A 26,109-nucleotide genomic window follows, 5' to 3' on the forward strand; every position below is an offset into this window, starting at 1 on the left:
TGGTAAACATCAGTGCCACTACATGCCTGTCATCAGGAGTCCAAACTGTGATATGTGCCAACTAAATTCCCTGGGAAGTTATAAACTCTTGATGTTTTACTGAGGGTTGAATGAATTTATGGTAAGGCCTTATCACACAATCCGATGTTGCTGCTTGAGATGATTCTCAGTCAGGGGGAAAAGGGAATGTTGGTGGGGGCCAAAACTTTTAGTCATAAGATGTTTTTTTTAAAAAATAAAATAATTTATTTTTTTTTTTTTTTTTTTTTTTTTTTTTTTTTTTTTTCCTCAAATAAAAAAAAAAATCCTTCACTTTTTGGTTTGGGGTTTATTGTAGGGTAAAAAAAAAAAAAAAAATTTTTTTGGTTTTTGGGGGGGGGTTATTTTTTTTTTTTTTTTTTTTTTTTTGTTTATTTGGTTTTTTTTTTGGGGGGGGGGGGGGGGGGGGGGGGGGGGGGGGGAGGGGGGCGGGGATGTATGTGTAACATTTGAATTATTACTATAACCCCAACCATCTAATACAGTGACATAAAGAAAAAGTGGATGGACTTCATATAGCCAATAACACTATCATAGCCAAAAATGTGTACATGCCATTCAGGTTTTGGTTAATATGAGAAATATTTTTGTACTTTGCTTGGAGACTTGCTGTACTTCAGGAATGAACTTCCCACAGAGAATTGATCATATTCTGAAATGGTAATTTTCCAAAGATGCACATTGGAGTTAAAGATTCTAGGGTTTTTAGCAACTATTTTGGCTAAGCTGAAGTGGAGCTCCATGCTGAACTATTATATGGACTGCTATGAAATTTGGTTCAGGCATTCATGTCCCTCTCAGGATGAACTGTAATAACTTTATGTCACCATCTGACCATCATCAGGTCAAACCTACTGTTGTTAGCATGCTAACAAAATAAACCAAGATGGTGAACATGGTAAATGCTGTATTACGGGCTTTACATCAGCATGTTAGTATTTCTACTGTGAGCATATTAGCATGCCATCATTAGCATTTAGCTCAAAGCAATGCTGTGTCTAAGTACAGCCTCACAGAGCCGCTAGGGTGGCTGTAGACTGTTAGATTTCATTACAAAATGGTATAAGTTCAAACTAGCTATTCTATGTTTTTATTTGACTCTGCCCCCTGTGTTTAAGTTCATCTAGTGACATACTGTGGTAGAATGCTGCCTATCAGTGTCTTCAGTTCTGGTTTTTTGAAATCTGCTACCGTATGACTCATGGCAAACTGTTGCTTGTAAACTACAAATTCAGGCAGGCATGCCTTAACATCATTCTGAAAGGCCCCCCTTGTCACCTATTACAGTGTTATGAAGATATATCATCTATTTTTCAGAATTCTAATTTTATATCATTTGCAGTAATTTTTAGTTTCGGAGATCCTACTCGTGCCACCAGAGGGCAATTTAACATGAACACGGATTTTACTTTCACTCTTCCACCTCTTTCCCTCAGTCAACCTCATGGACAAAGAGACACTTGATAAAACCATGAGAGGCAGACAATTCAGCACATTTCATGCCATGATCTAAAGTCTGTTAACACTCACCAGATATGACCTTCACCTTGTCTCCACAAAACACTGTGGCACAGAGCCGGCTCTAAAACTGCAAACATCCTGCTCCCCTTTTGGTATGATCCCTGGAACAACTTGTCTCTAGTTCCTTAGAAGGGATAAACAACTCAGGATTTCTGCTGATCCTGGACCCTTTGTGTATTTACGCTGAATGAAAGGAAGAAACTGCTGGGATGCTTTTACAAAATGCTTTTAAAAAATGTCTTTAGTGAGAGATGACAACCAGTAGAATAATGAGTCCCCATAGTATTTCCGTTGTGAGGTCGTCACAAGATGACTGATGAATCTACTGCAGAAATGAATATTTAAACGATAATGGGTTGAAAGATATTGCAGTATTCTTGTCAAACATGTCAGTGTTGATATAGTTATTTATTTTATGAGCATTAGCAGGACGTCCCATTAACCTTTCAGTTCAGCCTATAATCTGAAAAAGTTAAAACTCTAGACACATATCTGAAGAAAATCACACATGGTTACATTAAAGTTAAAGACACATGGAGATAGCGTTTTCATCCTAATGTGTAACCGAATGTTGAAACAAGCTATGTGTTGGTTTGTATTTCCCAAGATTTGAAGTCTTTCCTCACAAATGTAAACAAAAAGGAAGGAATAGTGTTCTAAATCTGGGATTGGACCCAAAACGTTGCAACTAATACGAACAAGTCCTCTAATGGATGTGGAGGAAACTCTAATGGTAATGTAATATTATCTGTATGTAACATGTATGTATGATGTTATGAGACCTTTCTAAAGAATGAGGATCAAGGGGACAAAGTCTGAAACTCACGACTGCAGGATACAAAGTTAGAGAAGACTGGAGAGGACGGGTTATACTGGCATTACCTTAATTTCACAGATTACTTTTAAATAGTTCATATCAGCACTGTCAATAACAACACATTTAACACAAATAGAAAATAATAAACAGCTAAAGAAAAATACTAACACCCTATCGGAGGCCTCGTAGATCAGACTCCTCCCCTGTTCTTCCTTCACACAGCGATAAAGTCTCGTCATCTTTCTTCATAGTTGCCTTCCTCTTCTTCATTGTGACCTCATCATCAACTTTACTACAGCTACCTAACCTTCATCCTCAAATTCATCATGGTACTGTCTTTAGTTCATGTCATGTTCGCAGTCCCTCTTGACCTTCCCATGCAGTCATTTACCTTCTTTCAGTCAGTCTCTCCAAAAAAGATCAATCCCCTCAAGCAGTTGGATTAATCTCTGTGACATCCGGCCCTCCTTTATACCACAGAGTGTTCATTGTGGTGGTGGTGGTGGTGGTGGTGTATACCGCCGCTCAGCACTGTGTGGTTGATGGATGACGCCGACCGGTCGGATCCCTCCGCCACCGTCCCGTTGACGTTCTCCTGCCGCTGGCAGCACAGGATCTGCCTGAAGGTGGCGCTCATCTCCTTGTCGCGGTAGGAGTAGATGATGGGGTTCATGGCCGAGTTGAACTCGGCAAGAAGCAGGAAGAACTTTTCATACGTGAGGACATTGCATTTGGCGCAGAAGACATCGAGAAGGAGGATGACCAGGCCGGGGGTCCAGCAGATGATGAACGCACCTGAGGAGACACAAAGCAGGAGGGGGGGGTTAATTGGTGCTGGGAGAATGGAAAAACTGTTTTTCTGGAATATAAAGAAAATGCAACTCTATATAATGTTTTTGTTTCGTACAATACAGAAACCTTTAGACATTGAATAAAGCAACATGAACAAAAAAGTTTTTCTCTTCTGGCCCACAGTTTCTTTCAGTTATAAATATAAAAAACTATAAAATACATTTGTAATTGTTTTTTTCTAGAGCGAACATAAGTTCTACATGTGTTTAATCCATCATAAATCTTAAGGGCAATTTTTCACATCACATGTTACAAATACATTTTGAAATAGCTCTGGACATCCATATGCCCATACTTGAAGGTTTTGGGAGTTTTTGGCCTGGGACTGAATGAGAGTAATTAATATAGGTTTGGATTTACATTTAGAGACAGAATGTTTTTTTCTGCCTGTGGATGTTTTATGGCTTGCGCTTGAGTTACTATTACTAATCAGTGATCAGGCTCATGTTCTTACCTTTTCTAATTCCTGGCTTCCTCTGTCTTTTTATGAGCCAGATGAAACACTCACCATGTGCAGTTAATACCACAAAAACGATGATGTAAGTCTGACTTTCTTGAATTTCCCCAAGTTCACCCAATCAGTATATTTTTTTCTAATTCATATTGGCAGGGTTTTTTTCATTCTAGCACTAAGCCCTGGACTTCCTGGATTCCTGCAGTCTACATTTTCATGACACATGATTACACTACACTTGAAGACTCATACTTGAATTTAGCTGACTCACGCTTGTGAAACAAATGAATCACTTAGACATAAACTTAAGCACTGGTCACTCAATATGCTATATGTGTCAATTAATTTATGATCATGTTGCACTATGATCACCTAACCCTTCTTAAGTGATTATTATGTTCATAAGAATAAGGCAGACATCTTCTTGTCTTACCTCTGATGATTTTGGCCAAGAAATTACAACACAGCCACTGATGGATGATATATGTGATATTATGTAACATATAGGTGAAGCCACACCACCTAGCCAGAGTTGATTGTTCTTATTCTGTCTTGAAACGCACAAAAATCACTCTACAACCACATCCTCATCACTTAGGAGCCACACCATAATCAGTCTAGAGAACAAAACAGCCGCATCACTCTATAACCACATCTAAAACTTTGTTGGGTTTTTTCACTGATACATTTTGAGTACAAAGTTCTTTTTGTGATTAGGTTAATACCACTAAAACGCTGTCTCCCATTTGCATTCACCACAACTTATTACTTCCCATTTTTCTAGTTTTTTTATGATTGACAATACATTTGGAAACAAGAGAGTAAAATGGAAAATGTTAGCTGTGTTTCCATCGAAGTGTGTATAAAATATTAACACAATTTCTAGTAGTCCGGCAAAAGAAAATGTGACTGAATGCATTGGGTTTTTATCATCTGATGAGAGGGAAAAAGACAAATATTTCAGTCAGTTTCAATCATATAACTTGCTATTACATTATTGTGTTACTTGACTAATCACATTCACCTTTGTATTTGCTATTGTATTTTCACTGTTGAGATTTTAATGACTTTGATTTGTCACTGGAATGACTAAGATGGTCAAACTTTCAAACTAAGCCCAGTGTCATAGAAATGAATCACATATTAGTTAAAAAAAAAATATTGCAAAGTAATCAAAATAAAATAAAACAGTAATGTAATGGAAACTGACTGTGAACCACATCATTGTTTTTCTGATTAGGATGTTTGTCATTTCCTTAAATCTACCTTAAACCTAATTTGTCAGTTCTTTCTAAAACTCTTACATATGATCATTAAAAAGTTAAAGAGTTAGGTAAACTTCATGATTATAGTTAAAATAAACCTCAGGAAATCAGATCAAGCAGCCAATCACAATCAACATCCTCCATTATTGCTCCCTTAATGTGAAACATCTACAGAAACCTGACCTCTACCTCATTTTTGCAACCATGTCTCCAGTCACCATGTTTCTGCTTTTCCCCCACACACAGGCAGTAATCATCATATCTGTAACCTTCAGGCCTCATTTGGGTAAGGAGGCTACAATGCATCATCATTTCAACTGTGCTACTACTGTGTTGGGGGGTCACCGGCTCATTACTCTTGAATGTCAAGTTCAAGTACCATGAAGTCAGTCCAAAGATGCTATTTGTCACAACTATATTATGACAATTGTTGGACATTACACTCTTGAGACTGTAAAACTAAAAATCTTGATGAGAAATGAGGCAAGCAGAGACAGAAAGACAGAGAGAGAGAGACAAAATTGACAGGCAGGCCTGTTATCTGTTAGTGTTTTGCAGGCGGCAGCTGCTGAATGCTTGACCTCACTTCCCAGCAATGCAGGCAGACTCTCCAGAGTTAGATACATTTCTCAAACGGTTCGCAGCCCGGCAGAGAAACTATCTGAAGTATTTGTCTCTATGTGAAACATCTTACTCGGAACAGGACAAGACAAAAAAAAAAAAAAAAATCACAGAAGCATTCAGAACTTCAGTCAAAAAAACAAGAAAAATACTTCAGACCAACATTATGATTGTATTACGTGACCGTGTTTCCTGCCTTTAGCAACACTGTCTCATTCTGTCTCATGAAATCAACCCTAACCACAGCCTATATTGTTGTCCAAATAAGGCAAAAACCATGACAAAATGACAACAAAAGTATACAAAATACTCACATAAATCCCTCTTGTTACTTTTTCTCTTTCATATAAGATGCTTATTTACAACTCATCCAGTTCTATTTTAAATGGAGTCTAAAATATGTATATTTCCAGGATGTTTGTCCAGTTTTCCTTTGAGAATGAGGAAGAAAACAGTCTTTGTGTGAAGCTATGACCTGAGAGATTTCGCCCTTGGGTTCTTTCATTTCCTCTCTGAAGCCAGGGGTATATAGTTGCTTTCGCTACACCCTTCATCTCACAATTGCCCCTTTACATTGCCCAAACAAAAGTGTCCGCCTTACCACAGTCACGTGGACCTGTGTTACTGCCACATCAGGTTCACAAAGGGTAAAGCTGGGTTTTTGTTTACAGAAACAACCTGAGTGGGCCTAAGTGAATCCTTTTGCCTTGTCACAACTTGCCATACAGAGGGAAAAGACACTGAAGAAATGGAAAGTCAGCAAAGGGAAAGTAAATAAACACGACTCTGACGCAGGCCTGGAAAATCTGGAAACCCATGGAAAACTACTTTCCAGGTCTTGATAGAATCAGGAATTACACAGAAGCAAGATACATGTATGGCTGTTGTTACTCATAGCAACAGTGTCCTGTGTGACACAATGTGACAACCCTAGGATGATCTTCAGCTGCACAGCGATTTGACCTTGTTGAGTGTTGTACTGGATAATACTGGATCATATTTCAGCAAATCCAAACACCATGAATCAAGTGAGTAACAACAATGACATCACTCAAAATCCTCATTGAAACATTTGGGATACAGTACTAAGCAATTCAATACAGGAAGTTTCCTGAAGGGTCAAAACAAGCCTCTTCAGTTCAATAAAGCTTGGATCCAATATGCATGGAAGGTAATTTCCACCAGGAAAAAAAAAACATTAAATTAAATTTTAAAAATAAAAATGGTATTAAGTCATTCATATTAGATTCTAAGTCAACCAAACGTTTAGTGAAAATTCTTATTCTAGTCAAAGTATCTTATCATTTAGAGTTTTTATGTAAACATTTTAACCTAATAAATTAAATATGATATAGTATCTTATAATCATGACTTGGTAATTCAATTATTTACTTATTTGGACATTTTGATAGTAACAGTAATTCTTGCCTTTGTCTCTCCCAATTTTGATTTAGACAGCCAAGACTTTAACATAGTATCTAATTTTATTTTGACTTCCTGTAAATATTTTTTTTATTATTCCTAACTTTCATCCTTTTTTTTTTCCTTTTCCTGGCGGAAATGGGCTTCCATAAGACAGAGAACAGAGGGCTATGGGAACAAAAATAAGAAAATAATAGGGACCAGATTACGGCAATGAACTCCACACTCCCACAAACACACACACAGATGCAAAACCGAGGGTAGACATGGATAAACATGTGCAGACACAAACACACGCAAACACTCGCTTACATAATTATACACAGCAGAAAGACAGATGGAGGAGCACTCAAACACAACGTGAAAACTTTTGGACGGTGTTGAGAAAGCACTCAGAAAAAAATTCCATCCCTGCATGCAATACAATCAACATTAAAATCATTATTAATAACCAGAAACAGAGAGTTTCACTTTCAGCATTAAAGCTCTTTGCTTCATACAACATCATTAGAGGAATTTTGAGCAATGACTTTGAGGTTTTTGCACACAGCCCCCTCCTTCAATTTAGTTCAATCGCTTTCATAATCTGACTTAGTGTCTGTTAGGAAAGGCTTTGCTCTAATGGCTGATGTGTCATGTTTCTTCCAGGGAAAAGATGTTTATGACGTTGTTTTTCAGTGTTACCAACACATTGTCTACAGCAGCTTGTTCTGTTGCCCTTCAGTCACACGTACAGAATTACATAAATATGAGGTTTAATGGATTAAAGGATCACGTTGGTGGTTTTGCATGTTTGGTCCTTAAACTAGAAATGAGAATATATTTTGATTGCCCTCATGTTAAGCTGCTGTCACCTTCCAGTCATCTGGCTATGCTTTGTAACAACAGATTTGAAACTGAGATAATGAACATTAGTCATCCAAGCCAAAAGTTGATCCATGGTGGTGCAAAAATGTTTATATTTATTCTATTTATTTGATGAAGCTACCACTATGTAGGATCTGGTATTTGTTGCAATTTGGAGCCCCCCAGTTTCAAAATGCAATACCACAATGGTAAATATGGACAACTGTACACGTGCATTTGTTATGATTACTAATGATTACTATAAGAGTTGAGGTGAAGCAGATGGAGGACATGAGAGGGAAAACTAGAAAACATTTTCTCCATGAAATATGACCCAGTTTCATCAAAATCAGTGATATAAATGGTGGTGTGTGACTACTGCTGTAAAGCATTAAGCACTTGTCCCGACCTGAAGCACAAAGTTACATGGGAATGACAGAGGCAAATGATTTTGAAGCTGTTATTTTAGGGTAGAAAAGTTACAAAATGGGGCTTCAAACAGAGGGAAAAAATGAACCTCAATGAAGCACTGGGAAGTCCAAATATATAGACCTCTACAAAAATAATATAATCTGCAATTTTCTTACTGTAAGGCACTGGAATTAAGTAAAAATCTATCATAATAACTTTTAGAATCATACAGAAAATTGTCAGCAGTAATGTCAATATTTTGCTTTATGAAATAGAAAGTATGATTGCAAAACCTCCCGTATGGCCCTTTAAGCCTCTGATCCTTATAATGCTGTGTCTGACACCTCTGAGTTTCTCTACATTGTACTGATGTATTCCACATGTAGCAACATACTTAACTCATTATAGAACTTAAGTTTCTGCTATTTGGGATTTTCATGCCTTACTATTATTCCTCACATGTCTGCATGCCGGCTTAGGTTTCCACTAATGTGCAATTCTCTCAGGCCCTTAAAAATGAATAAACACCCAATATTAAATTACTCCTCTCATTCTTCTGTATGGCTCTCTCCCTTTCTTCCCACTATCTGTATCTCCCTCTGTCTTCCTATCCCACCCCCTGCCCTCTCTCTTTTCTCCATTCTTATTTTTTATATCCCTACTTCAATTCTTTCTTTTCGCTGTATATCTCTCCCTCACTTATCTTTCTTTTCTTCACCGCACTTCCCTGTCTGCAACCTCTCTTCTTCTCCACTTCACTGTCTGTCTCTGAGTTCCACCCTTCTATCTATTTTCATCTCTTTCTATCATTTTCCTAAAAAATACAAGAAATAAGTCAGCAGGCAGAAATCATTATATATACAGTATTTATGAAATGGCTTAATGGCTTCCCGTTGGTCTGCAGTGGTATTTCTCTCCCCTCTTTCCCACATCAGTACTTACACACACACACACACACACACTGAAGATTAGATAAAAGTTCACATTCAGTAGCTAAGTGTTTACAATTATTGATAAAGAGGCTTGTGGTGTACATAGTGATGGAGTCTGGTGATGGTGTCACAGTGATCTAATGGTAAGAGAAACCCCCTTTTGACTGGAAGTACAGTGAGATCTTTGAAATGGCAATGATGAAGGTTTTCTGCTTTCCCCACACACAGGCAGTAATATATCTGCAGAGTTGTTGGTCAGCAGCCAAAGTGACTCACTCACTCATCCAGGTGCTAAGATATCTGTATATATACTTTACTTACTTTTTGTCTCACTGTTTTGAAATAAAAAGACAAAAGTGGAAGGTAAAAGCATTGCACACTGATGTTCTCTTATTGTTCGGATGAATTCCAGATTGTTAGCCACAGCCCACGAAATTCTGAATCAAATTTTTCTAAAATTGCATCCAATTTAAAGTGTCCTTTGGTCCTTAAAATTTTGAAATGATACCTATCCGGTCCTATCCTGCAACTGTTTTGTTAACAAAATTATCTCTGTAAGGTAAAAAAAATGTTTTTCTTCTGCTGGCTGTTTGGTGCCAACAGATTCTGTTACTGTACTTTAGGATATGAACGCAGATGTTTTCTAATTAGAACTGGCTCTATTATTCTGTCCCAGCATACACTAAAAACAATTCCTCTGCTTTTAAACATAGAACCAGAAGAGTGCTTTCAGTATAGTGCAGATCTCTGCCAGGAGTGTCTGGGGGCATATGGATAGCATGTATGTGTAAGAATAGTGAAATTAAGGGAAGGCACTAGCAGATTACATGCAGCCCCTATTGACTGTTTAGAGGGGAGAGGAGTCAGCAGTAAATAGTTTAGTTCAATAAGTTTAAGTCAAACTTATATTGGAAGATTCTTCTTTTTATATAGGGATTATTCAGTAGTAAGTAGTTCCAAATAAAAAGTGTAGACATTATAAGATGTTGAATTCTCACAATAAAATAAGTTTTTCAGAAATTGTCAATCACTGCAACCATAAGATATCCTAGTGCATATAGTCATAAATGTGCACAAAGATTGATGGGTCCAGTACTATGCGAGATTAGCTGTAGACTGATATACACATAGATACACACAAAGGATTCCTGCTTTTTTAAAGAATTGTGACCAAGATATGTATGGAGCAGGACATTTTACAGTTGAGCAATTACAGAGAATTAATTCCTTAAAATTCTAACAGACAGAGTACTCCATTGACTTTTTAGTTGTTATAGATGCTTTCAAATTCAGGCTTACTTGAAAAGCTAAAAGAATAGTAGTACTAGGTTCATATGCTGGCAGCATTTAATGATACTGTGGATGATAAAGCAGAGTCAAGAGTTTGCCAAAAATTAACAACTGACTCTGCTGAAACAAAATTCATAAACAGATGGTACCATTGTGAGTGATTAGAAAAGCTGCACTGTGAACAGTAATTTCTTACATTAGGCGCTTCACACACACTCAAACACACAGAAAACAGGTGACACTGCGAGCTGAACACAGGTCGTGTTTCGATGCGGACAGCAGATTGGAGGCTTGCAGTTTGCTCTGATTGGTTCTGCTCTGCAGTGCAGTAGCAGAGAAAAATCAGTCAGTTCTTGGGTTGAACATTGATTGGTTATACATTGTTACTTTGAAACAAGTGTAAGTCAGTGATATGGCATCTGTGTGCATGTGTTTGGGCGATGGTATGTCTTGGCGCTCCACGCTGTCTGACGATGCGACCGCATACACCACCATGGGCTTTAAGATAATCAAATCATTCACAGAGGGACCCTACAAGAGCCAACAACTGACACACACACACACACACACACACACACACACACACACACACACACACACACACACAAGACACTGAACAAGGGTCATGGTTCATTTGCCAGTGCTGTTGACTCATTGTAGAGTGATGAAGAGAATCTCTGTTGGTGTCATTCAATTCTCTTTTTTTTTTCAGGAGAGAAGCATCAGTGGCTGAATAGACTAGCAAGACTGTGACCTGTAGTTACCTAACTATCAACAAAACATGTACATGCAGGAACATTTTAATTTCTCATCACTAAATTACAAGCAATTGCACCACACAAACTAGTTGGTTTGGGACATCTCTGCCATTATATGTAATGGGACAGAGACACTTCTAGATGCTTCCTATTGAAAATGTGCCGTATATTGTAGCAATTATAACCCAGCTTTTTGAGGTCAATATGGACATTTAGAAAAATTTAAAAATTGTCAGATTCTTTTTTTTTTTAAACAAAATGCATAATATAAATAAATGCTCCTGATACAGATGGCTGAGATTTGTTTGTCTTTTTTATTGTGACTGAGACCCACATTGAGCCAGACATATTAAAGTTCATAAATCAGCTTGTCAGTGGTCTCTGATGAACTATGCCATAGTAACACTGTTACGCCAAACCTAATTTGGCTTATAGTATTACTTATCCACCAACACAGTACACATACAGTATATCTGCAATAAGTTGATGTCAGCCAGTATATTGGCCTGCCCGAGTATGAACTTTTACTTTGAAGGTACCCTGTGAAGATTTGAAAAAACTTTCAATAATCAAGTTTTCTCTTTTTCACTGTGTATTCTCGAGGCCTAACAAACATGTAAAATACATTCAATTCCTTGAAAGCCTTTAAAGATTTTTTAAAACCTCCAATGTTTACGGTCATGTAGGTCTTCTTTGTTTCATCTATTCAATTCAATTCAATTTTATTTGTATAGCGCAAATTCATAACAAAAGCTATATCAGGACACTTTTCAAATAGAGCAGGTCTAGACCGAACTCTTTATAACATTATTTACAGAGACCCAACACTAGATTATGTCTATGCTGGGACATTGTTGCTGTAGATTACTGTGTAGTGTGAAATCACTGGCGGGAATGTGTATCGTGTAACCTGCATGCTTGCTTGCATTTATGTACATCTTTATATGTGTACACAAGAACACACACCATTTGTAAAAAAAAAAAAAGAAAAAAAAAAGAACGTTGCTCTACAGCACTACTAGTGGTTACAAACTCCACAGGGTACCTTTAAGGCACAGGGAGGACTTTATTCTTCTCTCCCCCTGTCTGTTTCCACGTGCGTGTCTATTCATTTCTCTGTTTTCTTTGGCACAACAAACCAAGTGCAAGCCAGATTCTGATTTTGTTTTTTTTTAAACTTTAACTTGTCTGATTTTGGATCAGAGTTTATGTGAATGGAGCCAATACCATGTCCCACTGTACTTTATTAAGCCTGAGGGTTTATGTGCGTGTGAAAGAGTCTACAGCATATGTGTACGGGTACTGCATGTGCCTGTACTTGCATGTGTGCAAGTGTCTATGACCATGGGTTTTTTTTTTTTTATATTTATATCATCCTGTCCTTCCTAGAAGAAATCACCCATGGTTGGTTTTACAGCATCCTGAGAGGGACAAGTGGGAAGCACAGCAGGCAGCAGGGGAATAGTTATTATCATCTGGTCAGCAGATGGGACAAGCTGGATTGGGAATTCTGTGTGGTTTACTTTCTCATCAACTCATCTCATTTCACAACCTTCCCCTAAGAAGTTGAACATAATCAAAACCCACAACTCAATATCAACTTTGACCCCGTGGGGACTGAATGACTTGTGACCTTTTTTGTTTCGTTTTGGCCAGTGTAAGACAAAAACAGGCAAAGAGGATTTTTTTTTAAATGAAACGGAAAATAAGTTTCCAACATTTGTGAATAAGGGTTTGTACTGTATACCCAATCGAGACAAGCAACTACCTCCTGATATTTTAGATCCTCTTGCTCTGCTTAAAAATGACCTCACTCAGAAACAGCAGTGGATTCCAGACTCAACCAAAACACATCACACCCTTGCTCAATAGACTAACTTTCCCAGTAAGAGCTTGGCATCAGTAAAAAGAAACAAATGTGATCTGTTCAAGAATTCAAAACAATGATGATTTGCTGCACTGTGATAAGTAACGTAAAATGCCTCTTACCAATACAGAAAATGGAAAAACCTTTTGTGTATAGGGGTGTTCACAGTCTTTGCTCACATATTTATTCAACATTAAGATGTTCTTGAACACTACACATTCAAATAAAGCTTGTATATTGCAGTAAAAATACAAAACAGGTATCCCTCGGTTATCGATTAACCGCACTATTCCTTGATTTTCCTTAATCGCAGCGGTCAGGTAAACCCTTTTGGGAAAGCAGCCAACATGTAGCAGTAGTTTAGTTGCTCAGTGTAGGTGATTTACTTTCTCTCTCAGTATGTAGCAGAGTAGTTTGTGTTTACATAAAGACCCTCATTTTGTAGATAAAGTAAAGCTTGTGTAAATTATAAGCTTAGACTGTCACACAATTACCTTTTCTGACAGAACCTCATATTGAGAAACTCTTGAGACAGAGCGTGACGTAGTTTGTTTGTTTGTCTAAATGAAGGCAGGAGCAGCTGCAACAACTCAAGGATTTCCAAACTTTCATTTAACCATTCTACAATGGAAAAAGACGGTGGGAGTGAGATATTGTTGTGTTCTTAATGCAGGTCATGCAGTCAATCAACTTAAAGACTGATCTTGTACTACTGAGAAGGAACCTGAACACAGAATTTGTAATTTGTACCCAGTGCAACCAAAACTAATCCACTAACATGATCATTTACTTAATGGCTTGCCTATATCTCTGCATCCTATGGCCATTAAGAGACAGGGAAATGTCTGCAGATGCGACTGCTTGCCTCTTCGCAGCAGAACTGCTTAACTGGCAGGTTTAACGGCAGGTTAAATAAGAAGAAACAAACAAAGCATCTCTTAGCAGCAGAAAACGTATGTCCTCCAGTTTTATACATAGTGTAGGCTGCAGAGCACATTCTGCTGTCTACTGCTTTGAATTAAGGTTGGAGTAAAGACAACAGAGGCAACAGGATGAGATAACACAGCACATAGGAGACAAATCACATGGAATCCTTTGGTATGTTTTGTCTGGGACCAACACATCCTGCTTCCAGGCAGTAAGAAGTACTTTTCCCACAATTCACACTCCAACTTTTTACACACGAGTTTGTCTGCTACTGAGCTATAGTCGGTCTGTGTAAGAAAAAATGAAGAGCAATGCCTCTATCTCAGTACACACCACAGAAGAGGCCTGGAGACTTGCAAAGTGGGAAACATATCTCTACTGAATGCTTAGACATAAAACTGTCAGACTGCACACACAGCTCAGCTTGAAAATAAAACAGGCGCTGTTTCATCAGAAGAAAGCCTTGTCACTGCATTAATGTGGTAACAACCATGAAAGAAAATGAGCCCATAAAATAGTACAATAGATTGAATGATAATTCTGGATTACTGCAAATTATTTCCAGAGAATTGGGCATCGTTTATATCTCATGGAGTTGTGCTGAGGCCTGAGGTGCCCAAAGCATGTGTTACCAGTGTGCCCTTTTTGACATAAACAGGGACATCCAGGGGATTATCAAAATCAACACATAATAATTGTAAATGATACACAGAGCCACAAGGATGGTGTGTATCAGTTATCCCAGTTATCTGTTTTGGTTCAGAAGAAACCTGCTGATAACATCAATGTAGCATATGATCTGCTCATACATTTTGCAGAAGATTTGCAGAAGTGGGCATCTGTTTCATCTTCACTTTCATTTTCTTCAGGAAATAAATGATTTAGCCTACTGTGAAAATTAGAGTGTAGTGTAAGTCAACAAACCAAATCTATCAAAGTGCAATGGCAGAAAACCTTCTGTCTATTCCAACTGTACAGCTGTATCTTCTCTACAATATAACTACTCATATGCACATCTTTGGCATCTGAAAAATGAAACATGATGTGATTGGCACCATAGCAACTGCTCAAGCAGAATCACAGCACATTCATGTGATTAGGGGACAGGAGTGGCTGAGATGATGTATTTGAGGCTTACAGTCGTGCTAGGCGGACACTGGGCTTGCACTCAGTGTTGAATGATACAGCCTCACAGATAGACCCATCAACAGATTCATTGTTCCGCTGCTGTTGATGACTTCAAATGTCACCCTCAGCTGCTACAGAAATACTAGATATACACAGTAGCTTGGGGGTAGCTTGCTAGATAGAGATAGATACAGAATAAATGTAGTCAATAGATAGATAGATAGATAGATAGATAGATAGATAGATAGATAGATAGATAGATAGATAGATATTATTTCTTTTTCTCACCCAACACGATCACCACAGTTTTCAGCAGAGACATCATGGTATCCCGATTGCGTCGTGGTCCAGAGCTGTGCCGTGACATCCTCATGGTTCTCTGGCGCACATAGACAAAGATATGGGCATATAGTGTCACCATGACAACAAAAGTCACTAGGTTAAACACTGCCCAGAAGATCAGGTAGGAGTTACTGTAAAGTGGGGCCATGTTGGAGCAAGACTTAATACTACAGATACAGTTCCAGCCCACGCTGGGGATGGCTCCCATGACTATGGACATGGTCCAGATAATGACAATCACCACCACCACGCGTCGGTTACTCATGCGCGTGTGTAGCTGCATGCGGAATACGGTGATGTGGCGCTCGATGGCAATGGCTAACAGATTGGCGACAGACGCCGTCAGACTGGTATCAATCAAGCCTTGGCGCAGCAGCCACGTTGAAACAGTCAGACGCCTCGTGTTTGGTCCCGTGTTGAACATCAAGTAGAAGTAGGCCAGTCCAGCAAAAAAGTCAGCAGCTGCTAGGTTGGCCATCAGGTAGTAGATGGGGAAGTGGAATCTCCTGTTGACGTAGATGGCAATCATCACCAGAAGGTTGGCGAGCATGATGAAGATGCACACAGTGATGCCTAAGCCCATCACCAGCCTGCTGACGGTGTTCCAGTCAGTAGCAAGGTACTTTTCACTGCGGTTGTAGAAAAAGGCTATGGTCTCATTGTAGTAGCACAGTTCTTCATCCATGGTGGTGGTGGTGCTTTCTGAAAGGAAAAAAATATACTAAATGTTAAGAAGGGTTTGATTGAACAAGGTGATGCTGTCATCAGAGCAGTAATCTGCTGGTAGGTCTATTCACAGGTCATCACATGCACTGATCTGTAACACCTCTTATCCTCTCAATTTCGGCAGAAAAAAACAAAATACCACAGAAAACTAGATTTCATAAGTAGATAACATCTGGTTGTTTTCCTCAAAATTGGCAATTGAACCATGCTGTATGAGCCAAACTTGGGATGTTTGAAGATCACAAAAGCTAGATTTAAATGAATCATGGAAAAAGCACTGCAATGAATGACCAGGTAGCTCAGTCAAAGATTTTGGCAAACATGGGGATTTCAGTCTGATTGCATTACCATTGGAGATTGGATCAACATTTACTCAGTGTAGGTCAATTGGTTGTGATGGGGGTAGGTTTACCTAGGAAGTGTATAGATATCACTAAGTGTGTGTGTGTGTGTGTGTGTGTGTGTGTGTGTGTGTGTGTGTGTAATAAAGATTGTAGCATTAAGCAATAATACGTGCAAGTTCCCCTAAAGTTCAACAATTTGCTCTTATTTCTCTGTGATAACCTATAGGAATCAACAATAAAAACCATCAAACCATCAAATGCCTTTTATATGTCAAAGTGTACTTTAACTACCATTTAAACTATGATAACTTTTTTTCTTTTTTTTAAATACTACTGAACTATTCATTTACATGAATTTAGGACACATAATAAATTTTAACTCAACACAGCGGCTTCTGCTACATTTTTCTGAGCATGTTCTATTTTTATGCTTCAGCCAACAAGGAGTTAATCTGTACTTTACACAAAAATACATATATTCCTCTTTCATAACGTTCAAGACAAAGCAGTGTATTAGGAAACATGTGGACTTAAACTGGTTCCTGAAACACAGAAAAACAGAAATCCCCCCTTGGATTTAGATTCAATATTGTGTGTGTGTGTGTGTGTGTGTGTGTGTGTGTGTGTGTGTGTGTGTGTGGGAGTGTGTGTGTGTGTGTATGTGTGTGTGTCCTACGTATTTAACATACAGAAATACCTCTTTGTTAAGACAGGAACAGCAGCTTTATAAGAGCAAAAGGTCTAAAAACGATTGTTCGAAACAAAACTTGTATTGTCTACAAGTCACAGTTTACAGCAACACTACACAAGGGGTGTGTGTGTGTGTGTGTGTGTGTGTGTGTGTGTGTGTGTGTGTGTGTGTGTCTGTGTGTCTGTGTGTCTGTGTGCCTGCATGCTTGCCTGTTATGTGTGTGTGTATGTATCTATATGTGCTGTGTGAATAAACCCCAGTGTGATATAAAGCTGAAACGTGTTTTTTCCATCTGGTGGAATTTAACGAGTGTTCCTGCTTTTAAAAAATGCAGTAGTAGAAACTGAGAAAAGTAAGCAGCAATAGCAGCAACATGATGCTTACAGTCAACTCCACCACACATAAACAATGCTCACAGGGACATGTGTGTGTGTGTAATAAACTCCAGTCCCACACAGATGTTGGCTAGTCTCTCTCATACACCCCAGACCGGAAACAGGACCTCAGGGCTAGAGCAGAGTAGAGTGGAGTGTGTGTATGTGTGTGTGTGTGTGTGTGTGTGTGTGTGTGTGTGTAAGTAAGACAGAAACAAAGAGAGAGAAGGGGTGTATCAGAAACAAGAAGGGACCAGGAATGATAGTACAAGTATGAGAAGTTCTGCGTCAAACGCCAGTGTTTTTGTGGAAATCCCTCTCTCTTGATTTACCTTCTACTAAGACTGCTCGAATCCTCTAAGCCCTCTTTTCTCTCTGCAGTGACACAGCAAACATCTCCGTTCTGCCAAAACTCAACTGCAAACATGAAGCTTTTTTTTTTCCCGCCCTCTTGGACGAATTTGCAATGTTGGAAAAACTATCACAACCTTCACCTCTCAAAAATTCACATGAAAAATAAGAGATGCTCCTGGGACATGAGGCAGTGTTGAAAGCTATGAAAGCTTAAGTTTTCTAAAAATATTTCTCACCTCCTGCACCTCAACTACAAGGGAGCACTAAATCTCATTGGTACTGTTTTGACGGCCATGATATACAAGACATGTTACATAATGTAGGGGGTACTTTTGCCGGTAGCAATAACCCATAATTTAGTCCCTGGCTGTGCTTTTGTTCCATAGAACCACATGCTATACATTCTAAATTAAGCCCATTTAAGCAGCAATACTGCCCAACACCTATACAGTAGACTGGCTCCAAATGTTGGCAGTGTACAACATCTATATTCCTTAGCCAAAAGGGGTGTGTATTAGGCATGGCAGTGTACCAATAACAGTATAATGGAAGTCCTAATCAATTAAATAAACGTTTTTCTGGACTCTGTTTATATCTCCAATTTCCTGAGATGGGCCGATAAGGGACTATCTGTAGCCATGTTTGCTTGGAGTGGCTGTTAAATGTTATTTCATTGACTGAAATAGCAATGGTACATTCTATTAGCTGTATTGAATTATGGCTAATACTGTACTGCTCCAGACGTGCCGGATGTATCTGCTTAATTTCTGCATGTTGATTTCTGAGGAGACATGTCAAGAAATGGCCAGCAATCATTATAATACACTTTTCTCAGTTTCCTCTGTCCTTCTAAGACATTTTTACACAAGACCACACAAAATAATAAACCTGTTTTAGGGCAGGTTCACTGTTTTTCAAGTCTGTCTTAAGAAACTGTTTTTGTTTGCTCATTCCTCTTGGTGATACTGGCCATTAAAGCTGTATTAGGTAACTTTTATTAAAAAAAGAACTTTCTGTGATATTTGCTGAAACTTTCAATATTTTCTGATAGTAGTCAATGAGACAGACAATCTGTAAAAAAATAAAAAAATAAATCAGGTTCCTTCTAGTACTCCTAATGACATTTACAATAGAAAGACTGCTGATTGTGGAGTCTCATTCAAGCCACCAACCCAAAGGTTTGACAACCTGGGAATGAGATTCAACAATCAACTATCTTTTGCATGAACCTAATTTATTCGCATGCACTACTGCCAGCATATAGTGAAAGTTTCAGCAAATACCACAAAAGTAATTTTTATTAAAGTTACCCATATTGCTGCTTTGAGAGATGTGCTTACAATCCAAGGACAAAATCCTCATTCTGCACAAAAATGTGTTCCAAAGTTTACCTGAAGTTAATGTGAGACTTCAGGAGTCAAGTATCAGTAAATTCCCAGAATTCTTTTCCTCTTTGTCTTAATATCCCTAAACTGCAACTCAGCACAGAAACACAGAGAGAACTAAAATACTGTAACTTTGAAAGGTATCCCCTAATGTATCTATTTTAGACTGCTGAAGACTCAGATTAACTTCAGATATAACTCTGAATATAACTGTGCACAAAATGAGGATGGTGGATCTTTTAATTGCCAGTATGAACAGCATTAAAGCGAGGGAAAACTGTTTCAATGTATACAGGCATGTGAGCATTGTTTTAGGTGGAACATATCCTTTAAGGAAATTATTTTTATTTATCAGATAATACACAAAAATGCCTTATATGTATAAAGTTTGTCATGATGTTGCCTGAAAGTAGCACAGGAAAACAAACTGCTATATATGTAATGATATTTGTGATGGGTTTGTTATTGAGTGATTGCAGCAACACTAATGCAGGATAGACCCACAGAGAGGTAGCCTCTACAATAACTACCGCCACAGATGAAAGCCCATCTATTCTATTTGTCATCTGTGGCTTATAGACATTAAACGTCCCGAGGGAGCAGTGACTGGGGCATTAGATGCCTGAGGCAAGTCGTCAGTACTAGAAAGTGGAGGAAGTGTCATTGGCCACTCAGTACACATTCTCAACACTTTCATCAGACCCTTGGAGCCTGCAGAGAGAGATCCTGTCATTGTGTGTGTGTTTGGTGGGTGGGTGGGTCTTGTAACAGGGAAAGATTGAGCAAGAAAAGGGCCACAGAAACGGGGGATTTTAGATTTCTGTATTCCTGCACCTGGATGTGTGTATATGCGCTCTATAAAAGTGAAAGTTTGAATGAGGCATTTTCATGTGTGAGTGTTTGTGAACAAGAAAGGAAAGTTTAGGAGTGTATGTGTGTCTGTGTGTGTGTGTGTGTGTGTGTGTGTGTGTGTGTGTGTGTGTGTGTGTGTACAATGTGTTGGGTGTTAAAGACAGAGAACAAAATGCTTGCTGTGCTTGAGTGTGTGTCGACACACTCTCTTCATGCTTGTTAGTAATGTGTGATAAAGTCTGGCTGTGTGGAGAGAGAAGAACGTGTGTTTTGTGTGTGTGTGTGTGTGTGTGTGTGTGTGTGTGTGTGTCTGTGAGTGTCTAACAGGCTATGAAAGGACCACCCTGGAATCCATACAAGTGAGGTCATAACTCAAGCACCAGCATCAGGGCAGCATATTCATAACATACGCCTAATTAACACACACTCCCAATTATTTTAGTCTCTCTTCATCTGTTGTTTGTAAATGAGAAAACCTACTTCTACATACAGTATACTAGTAAATAAAAATTTTATTCAGTTTTTTTGTTATTTTATTTTTAACTGAATGAGACACTACAGGAGAATATAAGATATTTCTATGGCCCTGAAGTTGCTGACATTCAACAAAACCAAAAGTCCCACTTGCAGCTGCTAGTGACCGCAAAGTTCATTACACCCCACAATACACATTGAAATGAGCAAATCTGGACAGTGGGGTGAAGAAAAGATCATGGGCTCATTGAAATTTTACAGCCATTTTATAGAATCTTCTAAATGGATTATGAGGCATCTTGTGTGCAAATTGACATTTTGACATTAGGAGGGCTGGAGTACCCAACATGGCTTCATTTCATGGCAATACATATATAATATTTTAATATGTTTTGCGTACACATGAAATTTTGGCCTAACAGTGGTGCTAAAGGAGCTATAAATATATTGAAATCAAATTTTAGCCGTTGTTATTATGACGGGAGCAAATGAGAAAGTAATGTGACAATATCATAGAAGGTTGGGGTGGATAGGTGAGTCAAAACAGGAGACCGCTGTTCAATGTTTTTTTTTTTTAACCACGATCACAGTCGTTCCCTGACCGTAACACATGGTTTCTACTGTAATCATGACGACAAATGTCCCCCAACCGTAACAATGAAGTAAATCTAACCCAAACCCAAAGTCGTGTTTGTGCCTAGACCTAACCAAACCTTAGCCATAGTTTTGTCACGTCATAAAACTGATTTGTACAGGTTCAGGAAGGCACAGGCAAACAACGTTATCCCGCTGATAGAGACATCAGATCAGAAAGTCCTGTGTTGTTCTACAATGCAGTTACAAAATCCTTTTTTTTGTTTAATTTGGAGGACTTGTTGCAACATCCATATCATTAGGACCTGAAGCAAAAATATCCATTGTTGATCTAGTATTCAATTCTTACTGTATTTTACATTAAGCCTCAATCTAGGATCAACATTGGGCTGTGCCCTATCACTCCAACCATCCTAACAGGCCTTAGTCTATTGCTCTTTTTGCTTTTTCAAGTTATCTTTTTTTTCATTTTCTTTATAGTTACTATAGGTCTGAATATCTTTTGTGTTTTGTAAGGTATCACAGGGTTGTAGATACACAAATCCTTCCCTTCTGTAGAGTATGATGGAAGCTCTACATACATTTCTCTTTGTGTATTGTTATCATTGTTCTAACACGTACTGAGACAAACTGGCTGGGTCCAGTCAGAACAACGGTAGGACTGAAGCTGAATAAATGTCAGATAACTAAACTCAAGTCTGCCCTCAGTTTCTCAACAATCCATCATCCAACCTTCTGGTTATTGTTAATACAGTTCTTAGAGGAATACAGCTTTAAGAGGAACAGCACTGGACTTCATGTTTGACATGTTATTTCTATACAGAGAGAACGTTTAGTCTGTATTAAAGAACATTTATTAATGTGTCAGACAGATGTCTGGCCAATCTCTGATCTGGGAGTCCATACTGAGCTACACTCCACAGGGAGTTGATGAAAAAGATGGATAATTAAAATATGAACTTGACCACACCCCACATCATTTTCCAAGGAAACTGCTCTTTTTTCCCCTTTTTGAACTCAGAAGACCCTAATCTAATACTCACATGTGCATAAAAGTCTAGATATTAATTACTTTAGTTCATATCTATATCAGACTTAACAGTGCTTCTGAGGACTTACAAAATTATAAATGGTCTTCATACCTCTCCAATCCAAACCTAAAACTCATCCTTTTACTAATCTTTTTCAGCTGCTTATTCTTTGATTACTACAGGCCTCGTAACTGTTACCATTATCCATCCAGCGGGTCGGGCTCAGTATCAATGAAGAGAATACTGTAAACTTTCTCAGGTTCATCTCTCTGTGCTGGACCATTGGCCATCCTGGGACCTCTCTCTCCTCTGGTGCCTCATTCTGGATGATCTGGATTTTCATCCTCCAGGAGATTCAGCCTCTCCACTTGTCTCACACATGCTAGATACACAGTCGGCCAACCCGAGCTTGGTTTAGGTTAAAGCTCGCTAGTTGGGTGCCCCTGCCTTGCATTGCTCCTGGCTAGTATGTAATTGTTTGTAATGTACCGTCACATCATTTATTGTTGGCTAAAACCACCAACACCATTTGTCATAATACATAAGTTAGTATCATGGATCACATTAGCTGATGAAGTAATTTTGCAAGCTAACATTAGCCAATTAACATATGGGATAGTATTTTGCTAGCAATAATGATAGCGAGTAAGCAAGCTGAGGCTAGCCAGCAAGGTGCAACCCATTCCAACCAGATCGGCCCCGGGAATCTGGATGAAACAAGCTGGCAGTTAGCTAGATAGCAATTCATCCACAATATCACAATATATTGCACAAGCTTTGCAGTAACATTAGCTTTGACTCTGCATTGTAGTGGGTGCCAGTCATTGGCAGACGTTAGCAGACTCCATTTATAAGCTTATGTTAGTTATTGCACACTGTTGACACTGTGAGGAGCGGAGAGAGAATGCAGGGAGCGTGCATAAACGTCACATCCTACACCCGCATCCATACATAATGCATATAAATCAGTCCCCAGGCCACCGAGAAATTTGGGTGAGGTCTTATTTTTTTAGTTTAACACATTAACACATTGGCAATAAAAAGTGATTCGTTGGTGATAAAAAGTGATTAATACATAAATATAATGTGTAACATTTTACAGATGGAACCTTTAAAGGGTTATTTTTGGGAGAGTTTATCCGATAGAAGGTGTTATATGATGTACAGATTATAAAGCAAAATATAAATAAATCTGACTTCTGAACAAATCTGATTTGTGAAACTTTGCCTTTGAAATGAAAGAATTAAAGGCTATATTACTCATGTAGGCATAGTCACAGGAAATTTTGATGGTTTTCTATTTTTACGGAGAAATAATACATCTTCTTGTTTTGGAAAATATGATCATATGAAGTTCATTTGGATGTTAAAGTTTAGACAAAAATGGTAATGTTTTATTGTCCAAGAAATGGCCCCTGCAATTCATCAGCGTGGCATCTTACAGTAAATTGTTAGCTCTGTGTTTTCTAGCTTTGCAAGAATGATTCATTTTCATAAAAAGTCACGAAGCCTCTAAGAGTGATTACAGTTATGCATAAATTATCATACCGCAACAGTAAGACCATTGTACACATCTGGGGCATGGTGATGATTTTTTAAAAATGTGAAGCTATTTTTAGAATATAAAATAAATCACCCAAATTGTGGAGTTCAGCTGTGCAGCACTTTGATGTGAAAGAGTTATGAGTGAAGGCAGTAACATCTGAAAGTGATAGAAAGTCTCTTCACTGAATGCTTTCAAACTGTCTGTAGACTCTGCTTTAGAATGAAACATCATGCCTATGTTTCGCTTAGGCCTCCACCTCTGATTAGTTAACTATTAGCTTATTTGCCAATACCTAAAGGTAATAGCATCCGGATTCAAATTCTCATTGTATTGACTTTTAAACAAGAGACCTTTCCCAGTCAGATTAAATTGTGTTTTTTTTTTTTTTTTGTTTACACCCACCTGACGTCAATTTAGACTGGCTACCATCCAGTGAGTTTGCATCTTAAAGTGGTGCTCCACCCTAAAACGTGTTTTTCAAGCTGTAAAGTAAATGACTTTACCGCGATAAAACACATAATATAATGTTAATATAGACATTATTACCAAAGTTATGAAAATGTAGTATTTCTTGGATTGAAAATGGCCTTAGAGGGTTCAGGGTGATTTAATACAACACTCCCTCTGTTGTATTAAATCACCCTGAACCTTATAAGGCCAATGCTGACATAGTGTCGACTGTCTGGGGCTATCTTACTTTATGACATTCATATGTAAAAAGAGTGTTAACGCCCTCTAATCAGAGGGGGGCAGCCCACTTCCGTCAGCCTCTGCTTTGAGTGGGAGTCTGTGAAACCGCTGCGCTCATTTTCAAATGTATACAGATTGAGAGGCATGTTTAACTAGTTAATGCTAGTTTTTGCTCATTTTTATTATTTATTTTGGCACAATAATTATAGTTTCAGACAGCTATAGGAGCACCGGACTGCAATGTTTACCTCGATCACACACACTGACAGTCCCCCCACAGACACACACACACACACACACACACACACCGGAGCTTTAGCCTCTCTAGCTTAGCTGAAACACAGGTACCACACAGAAACTTTTACAAAAAGCTGTTTGTTTGAAGGGTGTTATTACACTTCAAACATTCTTTACACAATACATTTCCCTGAATGACTGAAATTTCCTGGACATGATACCGTATGCCAGTCCCGGGTCAGGTGTACCCATTTGTCTGGAGGTGCCTGGAGATTTACTTTATATCCCAATGCAGACTGAGATGATTTGTATTGCAGCCAGGGTATAAAGATTTCAATTTTGAATGTGAGCCTGATCCCCAAATTCCCACTTGGCACTGTTGGTAACATGGATACCAAATATATGACAAGTGAAACTTATAAAAATTAATACTTCTTCCATCTCTCCTCTTTTATAATCGGCATTCACTTGTCCTCCTCTCCACATATTCCTTCTGCCCCCATTTCTCCTGCTTACTTTCTCCTCTCTCCCTCCACTCTGTTTCCTTGCTTCCTAAGCTCTCCTCCAACTTCTTCAAACTCTCTTTTTCTCCCTTCTCTTCCCTCTATTTTCATCCGATATCCTCACCTCACCCCCTCTCAACTCTTCTCCACTCTTTCCCTTTCCATAGTTGATCGTCTCTTCCTCACTCCTGTACCCTTTTCCTACCCTTCTTCCTTGCCCCGTCATCAACTTCTCACCTCTCCTCTTAACTCTGTTCCTCCTTTCCTTTCTTCTTGTGCCCTTTACTCTCTGTTCCTTTCTTTTTTAACCTATCTCCTCTCTTTTCTCTCCTGAACTCATCTTCTGTCATCTCTTTTTCTTCATTTTTTTCCCTCTCCTGTCTCCTCTCCTCTCCCCCTCACTCCTTCTCCTTCTCCTCAACCTCCCCCTTCTTCTCTTTGCCAACTCTCCACACAATGTGCCCATTGTTTTCATCGCCATCCCCATTCCCACCCCAGAAAGCAGAGAAACAGGACTTCTACAACACACAAACACCCACACACATAGGCTTTCATTCTCTAACTTTCTCTTTAACATCATGGGCGAGTGCACACAAACCGCACTCGCGCACTCGCACACTCGCACATACTTCCAAACAGTTGCAGCGGAGCAGCAGAGCTCAACCCTCACAAGGGTTGGATTCAGAGTTGGTGTTGAGTCATGTGTGACTGCAGCCGTGATGGGCTGATTCACGGCTCGTCAGTGGATGATACCCCTCCAACCACTTAAGCACTTTCATGTCATCACACAAAGCCCCAATCTGACAAACGTTCAGT

General features: G+C 38.7%; 1 protein-coding gene across 1 annotated transcript in view; it reads right to left on the reverse strand.

Annotated features, from left to right (window-relative positions):
- Window positions 1-456: 456 nt before the first annotated feature.
- lpar1 (lysophosphatidic acid receptor 1) overlaps window positions 457-26,109 on the reverse strand; it is a 35,053-nt gene continuing 9,400 nt past the window's right edge. The window contains exons 2-3 of the mRNA XM_051413381.1: window positions 15,439-16,194; window positions 457-3,172 (exon numbers count right to left, since the gene is read on the reverse strand). Coding sequence (XP_051269341.1) covers window positions 2,847-3,172; window positions 15,439-16,177 — 1,065 coding nt within the window. The 5' untranslated portion in view covers window positions 16,178-16,194 and the 3' untranslated portion in view covers window positions 457-2,846. The remainder of the gene's footprint in view (window positions 3,173-15,438; window positions 16,195-26,109) is intronic.

Source organism: Dicentrarchus labrax, unplaced genomic scaffold (assembly GCF_905237075.1).
Source record: "Dicentrarchus labrax unplaced genomic scaffold, dlabrax2021, whole genome shotgun sequence".
In the NCBI taxonomy this organism is placed as follows: Eukaryota; Metazoa; Chordata; class Actinopteri; family Moronidae; genus Dicentrarchus; species Dicentrarchus labrax.